A 15,750-nucleotide genomic window follows, 5' to 3' on the forward strand; every position below is an offset into this window, starting at 1 on the left:
GTTTTTGATTGGAGATCCAAATTCCCCACTCTCCATTACTCTAATTAAAACATGTACCAAATTGGACTTCATCCATCCTTGAGTGGTCTAAACTGTCAAAAAGTGTGGCAGTTGGTAAAATGCCACATTTTTTGACCTAAGGCAACTTTTTTTCAGGGATAGCCTAAACAAGCGTAACCTTTGCTCTAAAGCAACACTTTCTAATGACCAAAGGCCACGCTTTGTGTACACCCCTTATGGCAACTCTTTTCCAACCCTACAGTGAAGCGTGGCCTTTGTTACCTAGAGCAACACTTATAAAATGTTATCTTCCTAACTATACATGCCACACCTTTGCCAGCACTCTATAGCCACACTTTCAAGAGTGGCCGTAGAGAATATAAAACAAATATTTCTTTTACAAATTTAAAATATTTTTAGGTAATTGCTTGAGTATGAAGATCTCTCACATTAAATAAAATAATAAATAATAAATTTCAAATATATGCAATGAACGTCTAAAAATAAATGTATTCATGTACTGCATTAACTAACAAAGCCAAATGCTTCAAGGTGCATACTAGCAATATATTTTACAAAACCGAACATATTCATATAGTGCCATGGCTAATAAACATCATAATTGTCCAATTGCCTTGATCAGTAACTTCAAACATATGAAATTGACTTCCCGCCACCATCCAGAGCATCGCCAAACATTTCCTACATATTCAAAGTGAACCTAAATATTAGATAGAAATCAATAGCATGCAAGTGCAAGCTCAATTGATGAAATCTCACCTTTATTGTTTTCATACAAAATTGAATGATAATGAAAATCATCAAACTTGCTTGCTACCAGAAGGAAAAAGTAGCATGTCAAATTAGTGGGTTAACCCACCGAGTCATGAACAGTAACCTAATCCAACATGAAAATAAGACATTCTAGTTCTTTTAAAGACATAATACTATAAAGCACAAAAAGATATAAAAATGAGAATAGTAAAAAAAGATCACACCTCACATTAAGTATTCGTAAGACAACTTGGTACAAAGCAACGACTCAAAGATGTTAAGTTGATCAACAAATGTACAATATTTGTGAGCAACATTTGTGCACCGGTACAGACTATAGTAACAAACATGCACTTAGTTTCCAATAAAAATAGTAAAAATAAGTTTCAGAAAGATGCAACAAGTAAAAAAGTAGTAAGAAACAATGCACTTTGCTACGTGAAAACAATACCTGACAAGTAGCCTAACTAATGCTGAAGCATGTAATCCAATACGAATGTAATGAACGACAACTGAAACATTAAAGCTTCTTATTTGCTACAGTAGCAACTTATATAGTCAATCTTCTTGTTCACCTTCATGTAGAACTGGAAAGAACTCATGTGCAAGATCATAATATTGATGAATCAATGAAGTAATGTGTTCCAACAACATAAAAAAATAAGTAGAGAAATAACTTTTTATTTTTTTTAGATACATTATTCCAAATACTCGCTTTTCAATATATTGCAAGCTTATCATGCATTGACTACAAAGAAAGCAGCATTGGGAATTCAGATTTAAAAAAACTAGATCTGTTTAATTCCTTTTGTACGAAATGCATATGATATGACTCTAAAATAATATTTTATGGCAATTTATATTGATTTACTTTAGGTAGCTTAAGAAATAATCTCTTACCTAAGTCACTAAGCAGCAACAACCTGCTGATTTAAGCGACTGAAAAAGTGTCAGATTTATCTGAGTGCATGTGTCAATCTCACTCCTTCCCTGTAGATAAAAGGAAGAATATATATCATCAAGATTATATCATAATTTTTTTAAGTTGCTCCCAATAAGACATCTAGATCTAGTAAGAAGAGACGGGATATTATAAACTATCCAAAGATAGACTGTGTGCTATCTTAACAATCTGGATTCAGTGCACAAGATGGTTCAGAACCAATATAAACAATAGGAGCTATCCACATCTCATGCAACTCTGCTATGAGATTATCAAAAAAAAAAATTAACTACAAAGAACTACATCAATACACAAAATGTAGTCACCTCTCTATATTTTTTAAGACGCATCGATTCTAGAGATAGGGAACTCTCTTCTGAAGACATTAGGTACACAGGACTGAAAAAAACAGAGAGAGATGAATAAATTACAGAGAAAGATTACTTTTGATCCAGAATGATGTCCAAAATTATTAAAATGAATGTGATATCTGAATGAATCTAGAGTTTATTGCTGAGATATAAAATAAGAACACAACCCCCTAGATGTTCTAAACATATATATGATGCACATGATGTTTCTATTTACCAGAAAGGTACTTTAAAATATACCAAGTGCATCTGGCGGACACTCATTTTCTAATGTTTTGGAATGCGGAATTTCTGGTGTCTGATGTCCTTCTACGCGACCGCGAAGACACAGACGCGATCGCAGGCTATTTGGTGAGTGACCCATTTTCCTTATTCGCGTTTGCAATGGATGGTTCACGATCGTGAACGTGTGAATTCTGCTACATCGCGTAATGCCTTTTGTGGGGCTGTAATATTTCTTCTCCGCGTTTGCACTTACCTGTTCGCGTTCGCGTAACACATAATTGGAAACTGGTATTTTTCTTCTTCGCGATCGTAATTCATGTTACTTGGGAAGAAAATATTAATTTCCAAAATCGAGGGCTTTGTTCTATTTTTCATCTTTTGAGCTAGAGACATCGAATTTGAGCAATGTTTGAGGATTCTTCATGTGTTCGATTTGGGTAAGTGTTCTTTATCCGAAATTGATTATATTTCATGATTCCATAGTTGTTTTCATCATTAAATTAGTGAATTGAATGGAAGAAAATGGGAATTTTAGAAAATCTTTCAAAAATGTAAAATGAGGATATGAAGGGCGATTTGATATTGGAATTTGATAATTTTGGTATGGTTGGACTCGTATCGGAATGGGTGTTCGGGTTTTGTGAATTTTACCGAGTTCCGAGGTGCGGTCCCGAAGGTTGACTTTTGGGTTGACTTTTTAGTTTTAATTATAGATCGAAGCTTTATTATCCTGAATTGTTCTATGAGTTTTATTTATGATTTGAAGTTATTTTGGCTACATTTGAGCTGTCCGAGGGTTGTTTCACTCAAGAAGGTCATTTTAGAGTATCGATCTAGCTTCTTTAAGGCAAGTATCTTGCTTAACTTTGTGTGGGGGAACAACCCTTAGGATTTGAGTCATTTGTGCTAATTTTGTCATGTGAAGGTCGTGTACACATGGTGATGAGTACGTACCCGGGCTTAATTATGGAAATTGACCGTTTAGGGCTCTAGGTTCTTATGTTCATTAGATATGAAGTTGTTTTATCTTGTTAAATACTCCATTTACTAAATTCACTCTTACGTATCTTATTTGGAATTAATTGATTCATGTTCTACCCTTACTGCCAATTAAACTCTTATGTGCCTTAACTGAAGTTGTTGCCTCTTTTATTGCCATGCTATCTCTTCTGTAATTGCTTAACCTTAATTGAAGTTATTATTAGCTCTTCCATAATTGCTTAACCTTAATTGAAGTTATTATTATCTCTTTCGTAATTGCTTAGCCTTTATTGAAGTTTTGTTATCCTTTTCATTGTTGACGTATCCTTGCTTGGGATCATTGATTCATGCTCTCTCTTTTATTGTCGAATTGTACTTTTGTGGAATCATTGTTACACATTATCTATCCCTTTTTGAGGTATTCTTGTTGATACCATTATTCCCTGTTGTGTCTTTCTTTGTGAGCTCGTTCTTCCGTTTCTTTGTGTTCTGATATTTTTGAGTTGATTTACTTGCCGTATTCTTATGTTATTATTGTTGTTGTTGTAATCTGTGTTGTTGGGCCGAGGACTATGCATGGTTGTGGTATTGAAACTGTTTTGAGGAAATATTATGGCATAAGGGCACATGTTGTGAAAGTCATTTTATTTTATTGTTATGTTTTGGCACACGTGGTATTTTTGAAAGGATTGTCGGGGTGTTCGCACGTGAGTTGTACGTGCTGTTGTTACTATTGATATTTACACATACGGCGTGACAAGGCGAGCTATATATGTGGGTTTGCGCATGTGGCAAGACAAGGTTGGAATATTATTGTGCGTGGGAGAGACAAGGCAGGCATTTACTTTATTATTATGCACGTGGCGAGACAAGGTAGGCTATGTCAGGGAATGATGTGTGATGACTTGTGATGGCCTGTGGGCATTGTTATTGTTGATATTTGTGTAGTGGTGGGCCTACCTTGTGTGAATTATATCGTGTACATTTTGGGGTGATCGTTTCTTATGTGCCATTCATTGTCTCTACTCTTAATTGTTGACTTGAATTGTGGTAGAACACTTGCACAAGCATACACGTAAACAAATCACTTATATCGGTTTAAGAAGATGAATCCTGATGTTATTGACCGTTTACATGTACTCCCGTGTACTTGCCTTCTGTGTGAGAGTTATCTTGTTGGCACGTGAGTTGTTTGTGCAGTCATGAGTCACTGTTATTGTTGGCACATGAGTGGTCCGTGCGAATATTAGATATTATCACTCTCTTAGAACGTGGGTTATCCGTGCGGTTATGAATTATAATGAGGGAACAAGATGCCAATTGATTAGGGTTCATGAATTGGGACCCGTGATTTTTGATTATGGGGTTTGGTACCTCGTAGAAATTCGGGTATAAGTCTGGTGTAATAGTGGTGGTTCTTAATGAGTTGTTACTTATTTTCCTTTATTTGGTTTTGCCAGACTTATACTGTGTTCATTTTAATCTACAACATTATTACCTATTTGCTTCATGCTGCTAATTATTGTTTCTAGTATTTCATTGCGAGTATTGTTTTGTCTTCCTTACCATGCTTAACTTTATATTAACATTGTTTCCCCGTTATTCCACCTTCATACTTGTTCAGGTTGTTTAGTCCAGTAGGTGTCTTGGCTGTCCCTCGTCACTACTCCACCGAGGTTAGTCTCGATACTTATTGGTTACCGCTGTGGCGTACTCAAGCTACGCTTTTTGCACATTTTGTGCAGATCCCGGTGTTTCGAAATTGGAAGATCAATAGCTAGTTGTTCGATTTTTGTTGTGTTATGACGTGCGTGCGCGGTCGAGTTCGGATTTCGGATAATTCAGGATTGATTTGGAAGAAGGATTCTTATTTTAGAAGCTTAAGCGGTAAGAGTTGAACCAGGTTTGACTTTTGTGTAGACAACTTCTAAATGGAATTTTGATGATTCCAATAGTTTCGTATAGTAATTTTGGACTTAGCCGTACGTCCGGATTTGGATTTGGAGGGTCGTAGGATAATTTGAAGCATTTCGGCGAAAATTGGAAAGTTAAAGTTTTGGAAGGTTAAGAGGTTTGACCGGGAGTTGACTTTGTTGATATTGGGTTCGGATTGCAGTTACGAGAGTTGGATTAGCTCTATTATGTTATTTAAGACTTACACGCAAAATTTGACGTCATTCCGGGTTGATTTGATATGTTTCGTTACTAGTTTTGGAAGTTGGAAGATTCGGAAATTCATAAGTTCAATTCGAGGTGCGATTCGTAGTTTCGACGTTGTTTGATGTGATTTGAGACCTTGAGCTGGTTGGTATGTTTTGACGGGATCCCGCGGGTCTTGGGTGTGTTTCGGATGGGCTACGGGCTATTTTCTTATGTTTTGGAATGCTGAATTTCGGGTGTCTGATGTCCTTCTACGCGATCGCGAAGATACAGACGCGATCACGTAGGCGATTTGGTGAGTGACCCATTTTCCTTATTCGCGTTCGCAGTGGATGGTTCGCGATCGCAAATGTGTGAATCCTGCTGCATCACGTTCTTATTCTTTCTTCTGCGATCACGTAGTGCCTTTTGTGGGGCAGTAATGTTTATTCTCTGCGTTCGCACTTACCTATTCGTGTTCGCGTAGCACATAATCGCAGCTGATGTTTTTCTTCTTCGCGATCGCATACAAATCTTCGCGATCACGATTCATGTTACCTGGGCAGCATATATTAATTTCCAAAATCGAGGGCTTTGTTCCATTTTTTTTTATCTTTTGAGCTAGAGACCTCGGATTTGAGCGTTTTTGAGGGATTCTTCACTTGTTCGATTGGGGTAAATGTTCTTTATGTAAAATTGATTATATTTCATGATTCCATAGTTGTTTTCATCATTAAATTAGTGAATTGAATGGAAGAAAATGGGAATTTTGTAAAATCTTTCAAAAATGTAAAATGAGGATATGAAGAGCGATTCGATATCGGAATTTGATAATTTTGGTATGGATGGACTCGTATCGGAATGAGTATCCGGGTTTGTGAATTTTATCGTGTTCCGAGGTGCGGTCCCGAGGGTTGACTTTTTAGTTTTAATTAATGATCAAAGCTTTATTATCGGAAATTGTTCTACGAGTTTTATGTATGATTGGAAGCTATTTTGGCTAGATTTGAGTTGTCCCGAGGTTGTTTCACTCGAGAAGGTCATTTTAGAATATTGGTCTAGCTTCTTTGAGGTAAGTGTCTTGACTAACTTTGTACGGGGGAACTACCCCCTAGGATTCGAGTCATCTGTGCTAATTGTGTCATGTGAAGGCCGTGTACGTGTGGTGACGAGTACGTACTCGGGCTTAATTATGGAAATTGAATGTTTAGGGATCTTAGGTTCTTATGTTCATTCGACATGAAGTTGTTTTATCATGTTATATCCTCCATTTACTAAATTCACCCTTACGTGTCTTATTTGGAATTAGTTGATTCATGTTCTACCCTTACTGCCAATTAAACTCTTATGTGCCTTAACTGAAGTTATTGCCTCTTTTATTTCCATGCTATCTCTTCCGTAATTGCTTAACCGTAATTGACGCTATTATTATCTCTTCCGTAATTGCTTAGCCTTAATTGAAGTTTTGCTATCCCTTTCATTTTTGACGTATCCTTATTTTGGTTCATTGATTCATGCTCTCTCTTTTATCGTCGAATTGTACTTTTGTGGAATCGTTGTTACACATTTTCTCTCCCTTGTTGAGTTTTTTTTGTTGAGACCATTATTCCCTGTTGTGTCTTTCTTTGTGAGCTCGTTCTTCCGTTTCTTTGTGTTCTGAAGTTTCTGAGTTGATTTACTTGCCGTATTCTCGTATTATTGTTGTTGTTGTTGCTATAATCAGTGTTGTTGAGATGAGGGCTATGCGTGGTTGTGGTATTGAAACTGCTTTGAGGAAATGTTGTGGCATATGGGAACATATTGTGAGAGCCATTTTATTGTGTTGTTATGTTTTGACACATGTGGTATTGTTGAGAGGATTGTCAGGGTATTCGCTCGTGAGTTGTCCGTGGTGTTGTTACTATTGATATTTTCATATGCGTGTGACAAGACGGGCTATATCTGTGGGTGCACATGTGGGAATATTATTGTGCGCGTGCGGCGAGACAAGATGGGCATTTACTTTATTATTGCGCACGTGGCGAGACATGGTGGGCTTTGTCGGGGAATGATTTGTGATGGCCTGGGCGCGTTGTTATTGTTGATATTTGTGTAGTGGTGTGCCTACTTTGTGTGAAATATACCGTTTACATTTTGGGGTGATCGTTTCTTATGTGTCATTCATTGTCTTTACTCTTACTTATTGACTTGAATTGTGGCAGAACACTTGCACAAGCTTACACGTAAACAAATCACCCATATCGGTTTAAGAAGATGAATCCTGATGTTATTGACCATTTACATGTACTCCCGTGTACTTGCCTTCTATGTGAGAGTTATCATGTTGGCACGTGAGTTGCCCGTGCAGTCATGAGTCATTGTTATTGTTGGCACGTAAGTGGTCCATACGGATATTAGATATTGTCACTCTCTTGGCACGTGAGTCGTCCGTGCAGTTATGAATTGTAATGTGGGCACAAGACGCCAAGTGATTAGAGTTCATGAATTGGGAATCGTGATTTGTGATTATGAGGTTTGGTACCTCATGGAAATTCTTGTATAAATGTGGTGTAAAAGCGGTGGTTCTTAATGAGTTGTTACTTGTTTTCCTTTATTTGGTTTCACCGGACTTAGATTGTGTTCAGCTTACCCTATAATATTATTACCTATTTGCTTCTAGTTCCTAATTGTTGTTTCTAGTGTTTCATTGCGAGTATTGTTTTGTCTGCCTTACCATGCTTAGCTTTATATTAACATTGTTTCCCCGTTAGTCCACCTTCATACTTGTTCAAGTTGTTTAGTCCACTAGGTGTCTTGGCTATCCCTCGTGACTACTCCACCGAGGTTAGTCTCGTTACTTACTGGGTACCGCTATGGTGTACTCATGCTACACTTTCTGTATATTTTGTACAGATGCAAGTATTTCGAAGTTGGTTGATCAATAGCTAGTTGTTTGGGTTTTGCTGTGGAGACTCAAGGTAAACCTGACGTCGCATTCGCAGGCATCTGAGTCACCTTATAATATCGTACCTGTACTGTTTATTTCTATTCTGAAACAGTTATATTTAGGAATTTTTCTAGCAAACTCAGTAGAGCTTATGACTTGTACTACCGGTTTTGGTATTGTTGGCTTGTATGGAAATTTCCATTTCAAAATTCATAGTTGTTGGTTAAATCTTGCCATTATTTCTGTAAGTGTTAGGCTTATCTAGTCCTAAAGACTAGGTGCCGTTACGACATCCTACGGAGGGAAATCCTGATCGTGACAGGAATATACATCTTTATGCTTACATGTCAAATCATAAATGTCACATTACCGTCTAACATGAGGAAAATGCATCTCGATGCCTAAATGCCAAGTATGCATGTCATATGAATGATTTCACGGTGATATCCCCAGGTAGTATCACTCTCAACATACTCAAACTGCCGGTCTCAAATGCCTACTTCACCACACACACACAAAAAATCACTCATCAGTGTACGGGTGTATGGCTCATAAGCCCCTCGTCAAAGCACGTGTATATATCATTGTTCCTTCGCGCATTGCTGGTATGTCAAAATCCAGAGGGGCGGGTCCTGTCCAAGCGCTAATGAAAATCCATATGGCCTGCTATGGCGTGCAGCCCGGTCCACAATAATAATAAAGCCAAAAAGGCCTGCTACGGCGTGCAGCCCGATCTACAATAGCCAGTATGGCCTGCTACGGGCCTACGGCATGCAGTCCGATTCATAATAACACTCTCAACATGGCTCTAAGACCCACCTCAGTCATCAACCTCTCAAGTCTCAAGGGCTCACAATCTCGTACCACTCAGCCCAACAACTCCACATGTGGAAAAACAACGATTACATGCGACGTAACAATGAATGATACATAGAGACTGAGGTATGATATGCAAATGAAGAACCATGACTGAATGTGTAACTACAATAAAATCAAACAATTCCAAACAACAGAAGTAGCCTCATTAGGTCTCAACCGAATAAGCACATAGCCGAAACATGATTTCTAACATGAATCACAGCTCTGGTAATCAACAAGTAGGGGAAAACACGGATACAACAGGATATGATAGCAAAACAAGTCTGGTACAGGTCTAAAAGTCAACTTGAATCGTGATTACCCCGGTGCACGCCCACATGCCCGTCCCCTAACATGTGCGTCACCTCAACACATCAAAAATAACATGGTTCCCATGGATAATTACCCTCAACTCCAAGTATAGAAATATTACTTACCTCGAACAAGCCAAATCCAATACCGAGCAAGCCAAACAATACTCTAGAAATGCCATCCCACACGAAACATCCTCCAAACGGCTTGAAACTAGCCAAAAGCAACTCAAAAATATCAAATAATACCTTAGAAACAAACCCAATCGAAAAAGGTCGAATCTTTAATCAATTACTCAAAGTCAACCAAAAAGTCAAACCCGGGTTTGCACCTCGGAACTCGACAAAATTTATAAATTTTGATAATTCATTTGAATATGAGTCCAACTATACTAATTTCACTCAAATCCGACTCTGAATCGATGTTCAAAACTCAAAATTTTACTTTAGAAAAGTTTAGACAAAAACCTCAAATTCTCTTTTGAAATCATCAATCAAATGCCAAAATCAAAGATGAAATCATAGATTATAATCAAAACCACGTACATACTTACCCCAATCCATGTGGTGAATATCACCTCTAAAATCGCCCAAATCCGAGCTCCCCAACTCAAAAAGGGAAGAAAATGAACTCAAAATCCCGAAATTTGATATTTTAATGCACTCCGAGGGGTCCTTCTTTGCGATTGCGGTCTCCAACCTCGCGATCGCGATTCATAAAAAAATTCCAACACGGTTTTTACCCTTCGCGATTGCGGCCATGTCCCCGTGATCGCGATGAACAAACTCCAGCAAGCATGCCTAACTTTTCTAGACAACCTCTAGTATAATAGATATAAGTTTTTGTACAAAACTCCAAATGGCAAACGATTTAATTTTCTGAAAACTAGACACAAAGGGCTACAACTTTTATTTTAGATCATCTCCAAATACTTTATAGATTACAAGATATAAGCTTTTCTAAGTAAGTCATGTGACGGCAAAAATTCTTCTATGCGATCGCGAGAAAGGCTTACGCGATTGCGAGAAAGGCTTACGCGATCGCAATTCCCAAGGCCCAAACAACAATTTGCTCTTCGCGAACGAGGCCCAAAGGTCCTGATCGCGATTCATACCCCTGAAGCCAAAAACCATCAACTAAAAAGGGCCTAGATATGGTCCGAAACCACCTTGAAACTCACCCGAGCATCTCGGGACCCCGTCCGAACATACTAAGAAGTCCCAAAATATAATGCGGACCTACTCTAGGCCTCAGATCACAGATAATAATATCAAAACCATGAATCATCGATCAAAATTAATCTCTTAAGTTCATAAACTTCAAACTTCGAACCAAGCGTTTGATTCAAGCTTAAAATCCGGAATGAACCCAAATTTTGCATACAAGTTCCAAATGACTTATCGAACCTATTCCAACTCCCGGAGCAACAATCCGAACCTGATATCATCAAAGTCAACTTTTGGTCAAACTTATGAACATTTCAGACCTTCAAATTGCCAACTTTCGCCAATTAGCGCCAAAACCTTCTAGAAACATTCAAATGCAAATTCGGGCATACGCCCAAGTCCAAAATCACTATCCGAACTTGACGAAACTATCAAAACTCTTATCTGAGGTCAAATACACAAAAGTCAAATTTAAAAGAACTCTTCTTAAGGCTTCTAATATAAGAATTATTCTTCCAAATTAATTCTGAATCACCCGAAAATCAAAACCAATGATACACACAAGTCATAATACATCATACGGAGCTACTCATGCCCTCGAATCATCGAACGGAATGCAAATGCTCAAAACGACCGATCGGGTCGGTACATATATGTTATGAAGGAGCCACCAATCTTCAAGTTTAGGGAATCAAGTTGGATATTTGTTTCCTTAGAAACTTGGCTACCTTAAGTTTATAATCAAGTTTAAGTTCAGGGCACTAGCAGTGTATAGATTTTTTACACCACCAGATTAAGTTGACCACTAATAATAGGTAATTCCTCATACCAACCTAAAAATGGTAACCTGAAAAATAGCTAAGTAACCTATTATCATTGGTTAAATTGCATTGAGGGTGTCATGTTTTTTGCACTGTCATTGTATGTAACTTAATTTCTTACCGAAAAAAGTGAGTAGCTATGTCGTCTTGCTTTTGCTTTTCATCCTCATTTTCGTCGTAAGAGAGCAAGTTGAGAGGGCACAAAAAGGCAGAATGGGCACCTATGAAGAATATTACCAAGCAAAATCCTAGATAGACCATAAGGCAATAAGGATATGAGTTCATTCTATTTTCCATGACCAAACAGGAGTAATTCTAGTGTACTTTAATAATCAGATATCAGATCATTCAAAAGTACAAAGATTAAGAAAGTTGAACTTGTACTCCTTTTTCCTTTCTTCCACCAACAAAGGGAAAGGAAGAAAGCAAAAGAAGAGAAGAAACTATCATTATAACTAAGCTCAAATGTCATATTTGACTGTTTGAGTAATCAAGCAGTTTGTGTATAAAAACTAAGATTTTCAGAAAGGGTTCGAAATCTCACAAATAATAAGTGGACCAATCCCACCTCCCAAGTAATAGGGTGAACAGGGGCAACCTTAATATGAGCCATATTCAGACACCAAGTATGAAACACAATAGATGGAACATTTACTGATCGATATGTAAAAGAGAAAATAGTCATTGGTTTTACAAGAATTGTCGGTCAAGAGCTCATTCGAAAGAATGCAATACATACAAAAGAATCAAAATGACCTTGCAAACAATTCTTGCCTTTACAGGTCATTGGAATATAGGATCCCGTGACTCTAAAATGTATTTCAAGAGAGATCCTTTCAAAATCCATGAACCCTTTGCAGTCTCTCACCTTAAGAGTATAACTTAGAGAAGGAAGGTGAAAAGAGCTTGAAAGATTGATTTTGCACTTAGGATTTTTGGCGGGTGAAAATCTCCCTTGCTTGTCGAGAACAAACTGTTGATATGATCCCCTTGTCTTCCCTGGAAAACAAGAATAAGTTGTATTAAATCTACAGAATAAGTTTAAATATAGTTCTAGATTCAAAAGCAATCCCTTGTCTCAATGTTCTTCATGAGGATCAGAATCACAATTCTTTTCGTTGACTTCAGACACCGGTATTATTTATCTTTCTTTAACAATAAAGCTGAATATCTTGAAACTATACAACAAGAACTATGAACCACACATTTTTAGAACTTGAAAATAATCAAAAAAATGTTTAAGAAAATAATGAAACATAAAAGGTTAGACTTGGAAACTATGTAGTATTATGTCACACAAGATGGGACAAAGAGTAGGATATTAATCTAATACGTTCACAAAATAGAGATTTTCCTTTTCATTTCTGATTTCTGTGTGCAGAAAGATCATAATGACTTTTGATCTATAAAAATTGGATCTTACAGACAAACAAGTTTGAGGGAGTTAGAGATGACATTGTCATCATTCTATGCTACCTTAGCAGCATCTTTTAGAGGACCCCAGCATTCTACACGATTGTACTTCTTCGAGCTAGAATGGAAATAGACTCGAACAATCGCATTCATTAGTTCTTCATGCTCCTTGAAGAAATCTGAATCCCCATAGAGCACAGCCTCAAGTACCTGGCAGTTCAGAAATGTAAGCAAACTGTAGACGAAATTAGCGATAAAAACCAAATTACAGTTCCACATTGGAATGAAAAAGAAGTCCTTAAGCTCTTGCAATATACTGATTTTGTTTAGTAGTAGTGATACACTGGAACAGTTACAGAGTCAAAAGGAAATTCCAACCAAGTTCCTAATTTCAAAGAGTAAATTCATGAGAAGGAAATTTGAGAACTAGGAAGACCTATTTGGTAACAAGAGCAGTGTCTTAAGCTCATCTCTTTAGTTGTTTGGATAACTTCATAAAGACAATATGAGCCTAACACCATTGTAATAACTTTCAGTTATGCTATTTGTTACATTAATTTGACACAGACGGTTGTGTACCAAACCCTGTGGTAAAGACTAAGGCATAACCGGAATAATTATATTCTTGAATTTGTGTCCTGAGCTATACTTTCTAAGCAGATATTATGAGTTTTATCAATGTAAATTGCAGGTTGCAATTTAATGCAGCTATATGCAAATCAAATTTCAAATTTCCTGGAATGTTTTTTTCCAATCTATCTCCCAGTAAAAAGCATATAAATCATTTACCGAGGGCTTTGGTCTCTAAGCACATAAAGAAGGGCACAAGTATTTTAAGAAATTACCAGTGGCAATTCCTTGGAAAATATATGGTATCGGAACTCAGCAGCCAGCTCTTGTAAGGGATTCGGTCCACTCACATAACAATGGACGTCAAGAAACAAATTGCCTTTCACTTCTGTCCATTCAGCAACCACATCATCCTTATTATACCACCCTTTCAACTGCCATTGAAATATTTCGCACAAGAATTCAAATCAAATTAGAAAAATTTCAACGCAAAGTTCAAAGGCAGATGCTCCTTTAAAAGTGCAAATTCAATGTCATTACCTGATCGTATTGGATATTATTGGAGATGGTTAATGTGAGATTAGCAGTAAAATCACAATGGGAAAGGGTATATGTCCGGGGCACAATAGTGGAGTATGTATCAACTTCTTCTCCTTTTAACAAAACTTCCAGCTTTGATGCTTCAAATCTTGCTGGAGGACCCAAGAGCCTAACAGCCTGAACACGATAACATTATTTTTAAAAGCTACATGGATTTGAAAGTTAGAACACAAAGTCAACTTTATGAGTGTACTGAATAATGTAAAAGGATCTCCTATGATTTTTATTCAAAACCCCCATTTTTATCGAACATTACATCAAATAAACCACTGATCATATCCAAGAAACTAATATAAATAGCAAAATAGTGAATCTACATAATTGAACAAGTCCCACATTAAAATGTTCAATTCCCACTTCCAATAGGCAGAGCACTACACACTGTACAGAATTTATGACACAATGGAAATAAATAAAAAAGAAAGAAAGAAGAACCTGGAAGACAAGGGTGTTATAAGGGGGTTTTCTGTCACTAAAAGAAGAAAGGTGCAGAGTTGGTGAATGTTTTACTTGACAATTATAAATGAAAGAACAAGTTGATGAAGAAGGGTAATTGTCTCTGTTTGGAGAAGATGAAGAAAGTGCAGAGTAGTAATGGTGACTGGCCATGGACTGCATGATAAACTCATCCTCTTCCCTTCTCTCTACTATCTTCTATTCCCCTTAAACATTTCACAACCATATACTTTTCTCCTTTTCTTTGTTTCTTTGTGTTTCAAGAATGTGAAATTTGTGTTGACAGAGAGACTCTTGAGAGAGACAAGGAAGAGAGAAGGAGAATATGTGGATATGGAAAGAAAATGTAACATTTCAGAAGTCCATATATTTTACGAGGGCCCACAAAATCCATGATAATTAAATGGACCAATAGTTTATCTACATTTGTCTGTAACTCTCATCCTCAACTCCAAAATACACAGCCTCACAAACATTACATTTTTTTATATATATTTTATAACTCTGTTATGAATATTCAAATCCTTCGACAGATTTATTTCTGGCTATTTCGATAATTTACACCCGCTCATCCCACTTTATAAGACATTCTTACCAGTTAGAAATTCATTTTTTCCCCTTTGCTAAAAACTTTTCTCACGTTTAGCTATGTTTAACTTTAAAATTTCTAGTGTAAGTTTAAATAAGTAAAATTAAGTATTTGAGTTTAAATATCTAAATTCAACATTTAAAAATCAAGAAATTAACATCATAAAAACATGAATATAACTTGACTCTAGAACCGTTCTTTTACAACCGTGTTTTTTTTTAAATTGAGAAATAATGATAGAGTGTTCTCCTTCTTCTTCTTGTTTCTTCTTCTTCTTTTTTTTCTTTTCTGGGCAATGCTAATATAGAAAGTTAATTGGTCATTAGAGGTCAGAATAATAGTGATTCAACCCACATACGGTTGAGTGGTGGCCAGTGTCTTCATAACGTTAGAGGAGTGATTTCATATGCAGGCATAGGGGTGTACATGGGTCGGGTTGATTAGGATTTTCTAATTACCAAACCAAACTAATTATATCAGATTATTAAATTTAAATATCAAACAAATAAAAGTCGGATTTTTTAATCTCGGATTTTTTGGGTTTTTTCGGGTTTTAACATAAAATTTGTGCTTCAAATATTTCTTTAATCCTAGTAAGACAGAACT

General features: G+C 36.8%; 1 protein-coding gene and 1 long non-coding RNA gene across 2 annotated transcripts; both read right to left on the reverse strand.

The window, feature by feature from the left end:
• Positions 1 to 498: 498 nt before the first annotated feature.
• Positions 499 to 2,466, reverse strand: LOC142166873 (uncharacterized). The gene is made up of 3 exons (XR_012697291.1): positions 2,044 to 2,466; positions 1,675 to 1,764; positions 499 to 702 (listed from the first exon to the last, which is right to left on the reverse strand). It is a non-coding gene; the product is annotated as an uncharacterized LOC142166873 (long non-coding RNA).
• A 9,679-nt stretch (positions 2,467 to 12,145) lies between these two features.
• Positions 12,146 to 14,890, reverse strand: LOC107804241 (magnesium dechelatase SGRL, chloroplastic-like). Its single transcript, XM_016628092.2, has 5 exons — positions 14,535 to 14,890; positions 14,040 to 14,216; positions 13,775 to 13,933; positions 12,993 to 13,139; positions 12,146 to 12,515 (listed from the first exon to the last, which is right to left on the reverse strand). The coding sequence occupies exons 1-5, from the start codon at positions 14,715 to 14,717 to the stop codon at positions 12,399 to 12,401; spliced, it is 783 nt and encodes a 260-aa protein (XP_016483578.1). The 5' UTR covers positions 14,718 to 14,890; the 3' UTR covers positions 12,146 to 12,398.
• Between the last annotated feature and the right edge of the window lie 860 nt (positions 14,891 to 15,750).

The sequence above is a fragment of the Nicotiana tabacum genome, chromosome 12 (genome assembly GCF_000715075.1).
Source record: "Nicotiana tabacum cultivar K326 chromosome 12, ASM71507v2, whole genome shotgun sequence".
NCBI classification, from domain to species: domain Eukaryota; kingdom Viridiplantae; phylum Streptophyta; class Magnoliopsida; order Solanales; family Solanaceae; genus Nicotiana; species Nicotiana tabacum.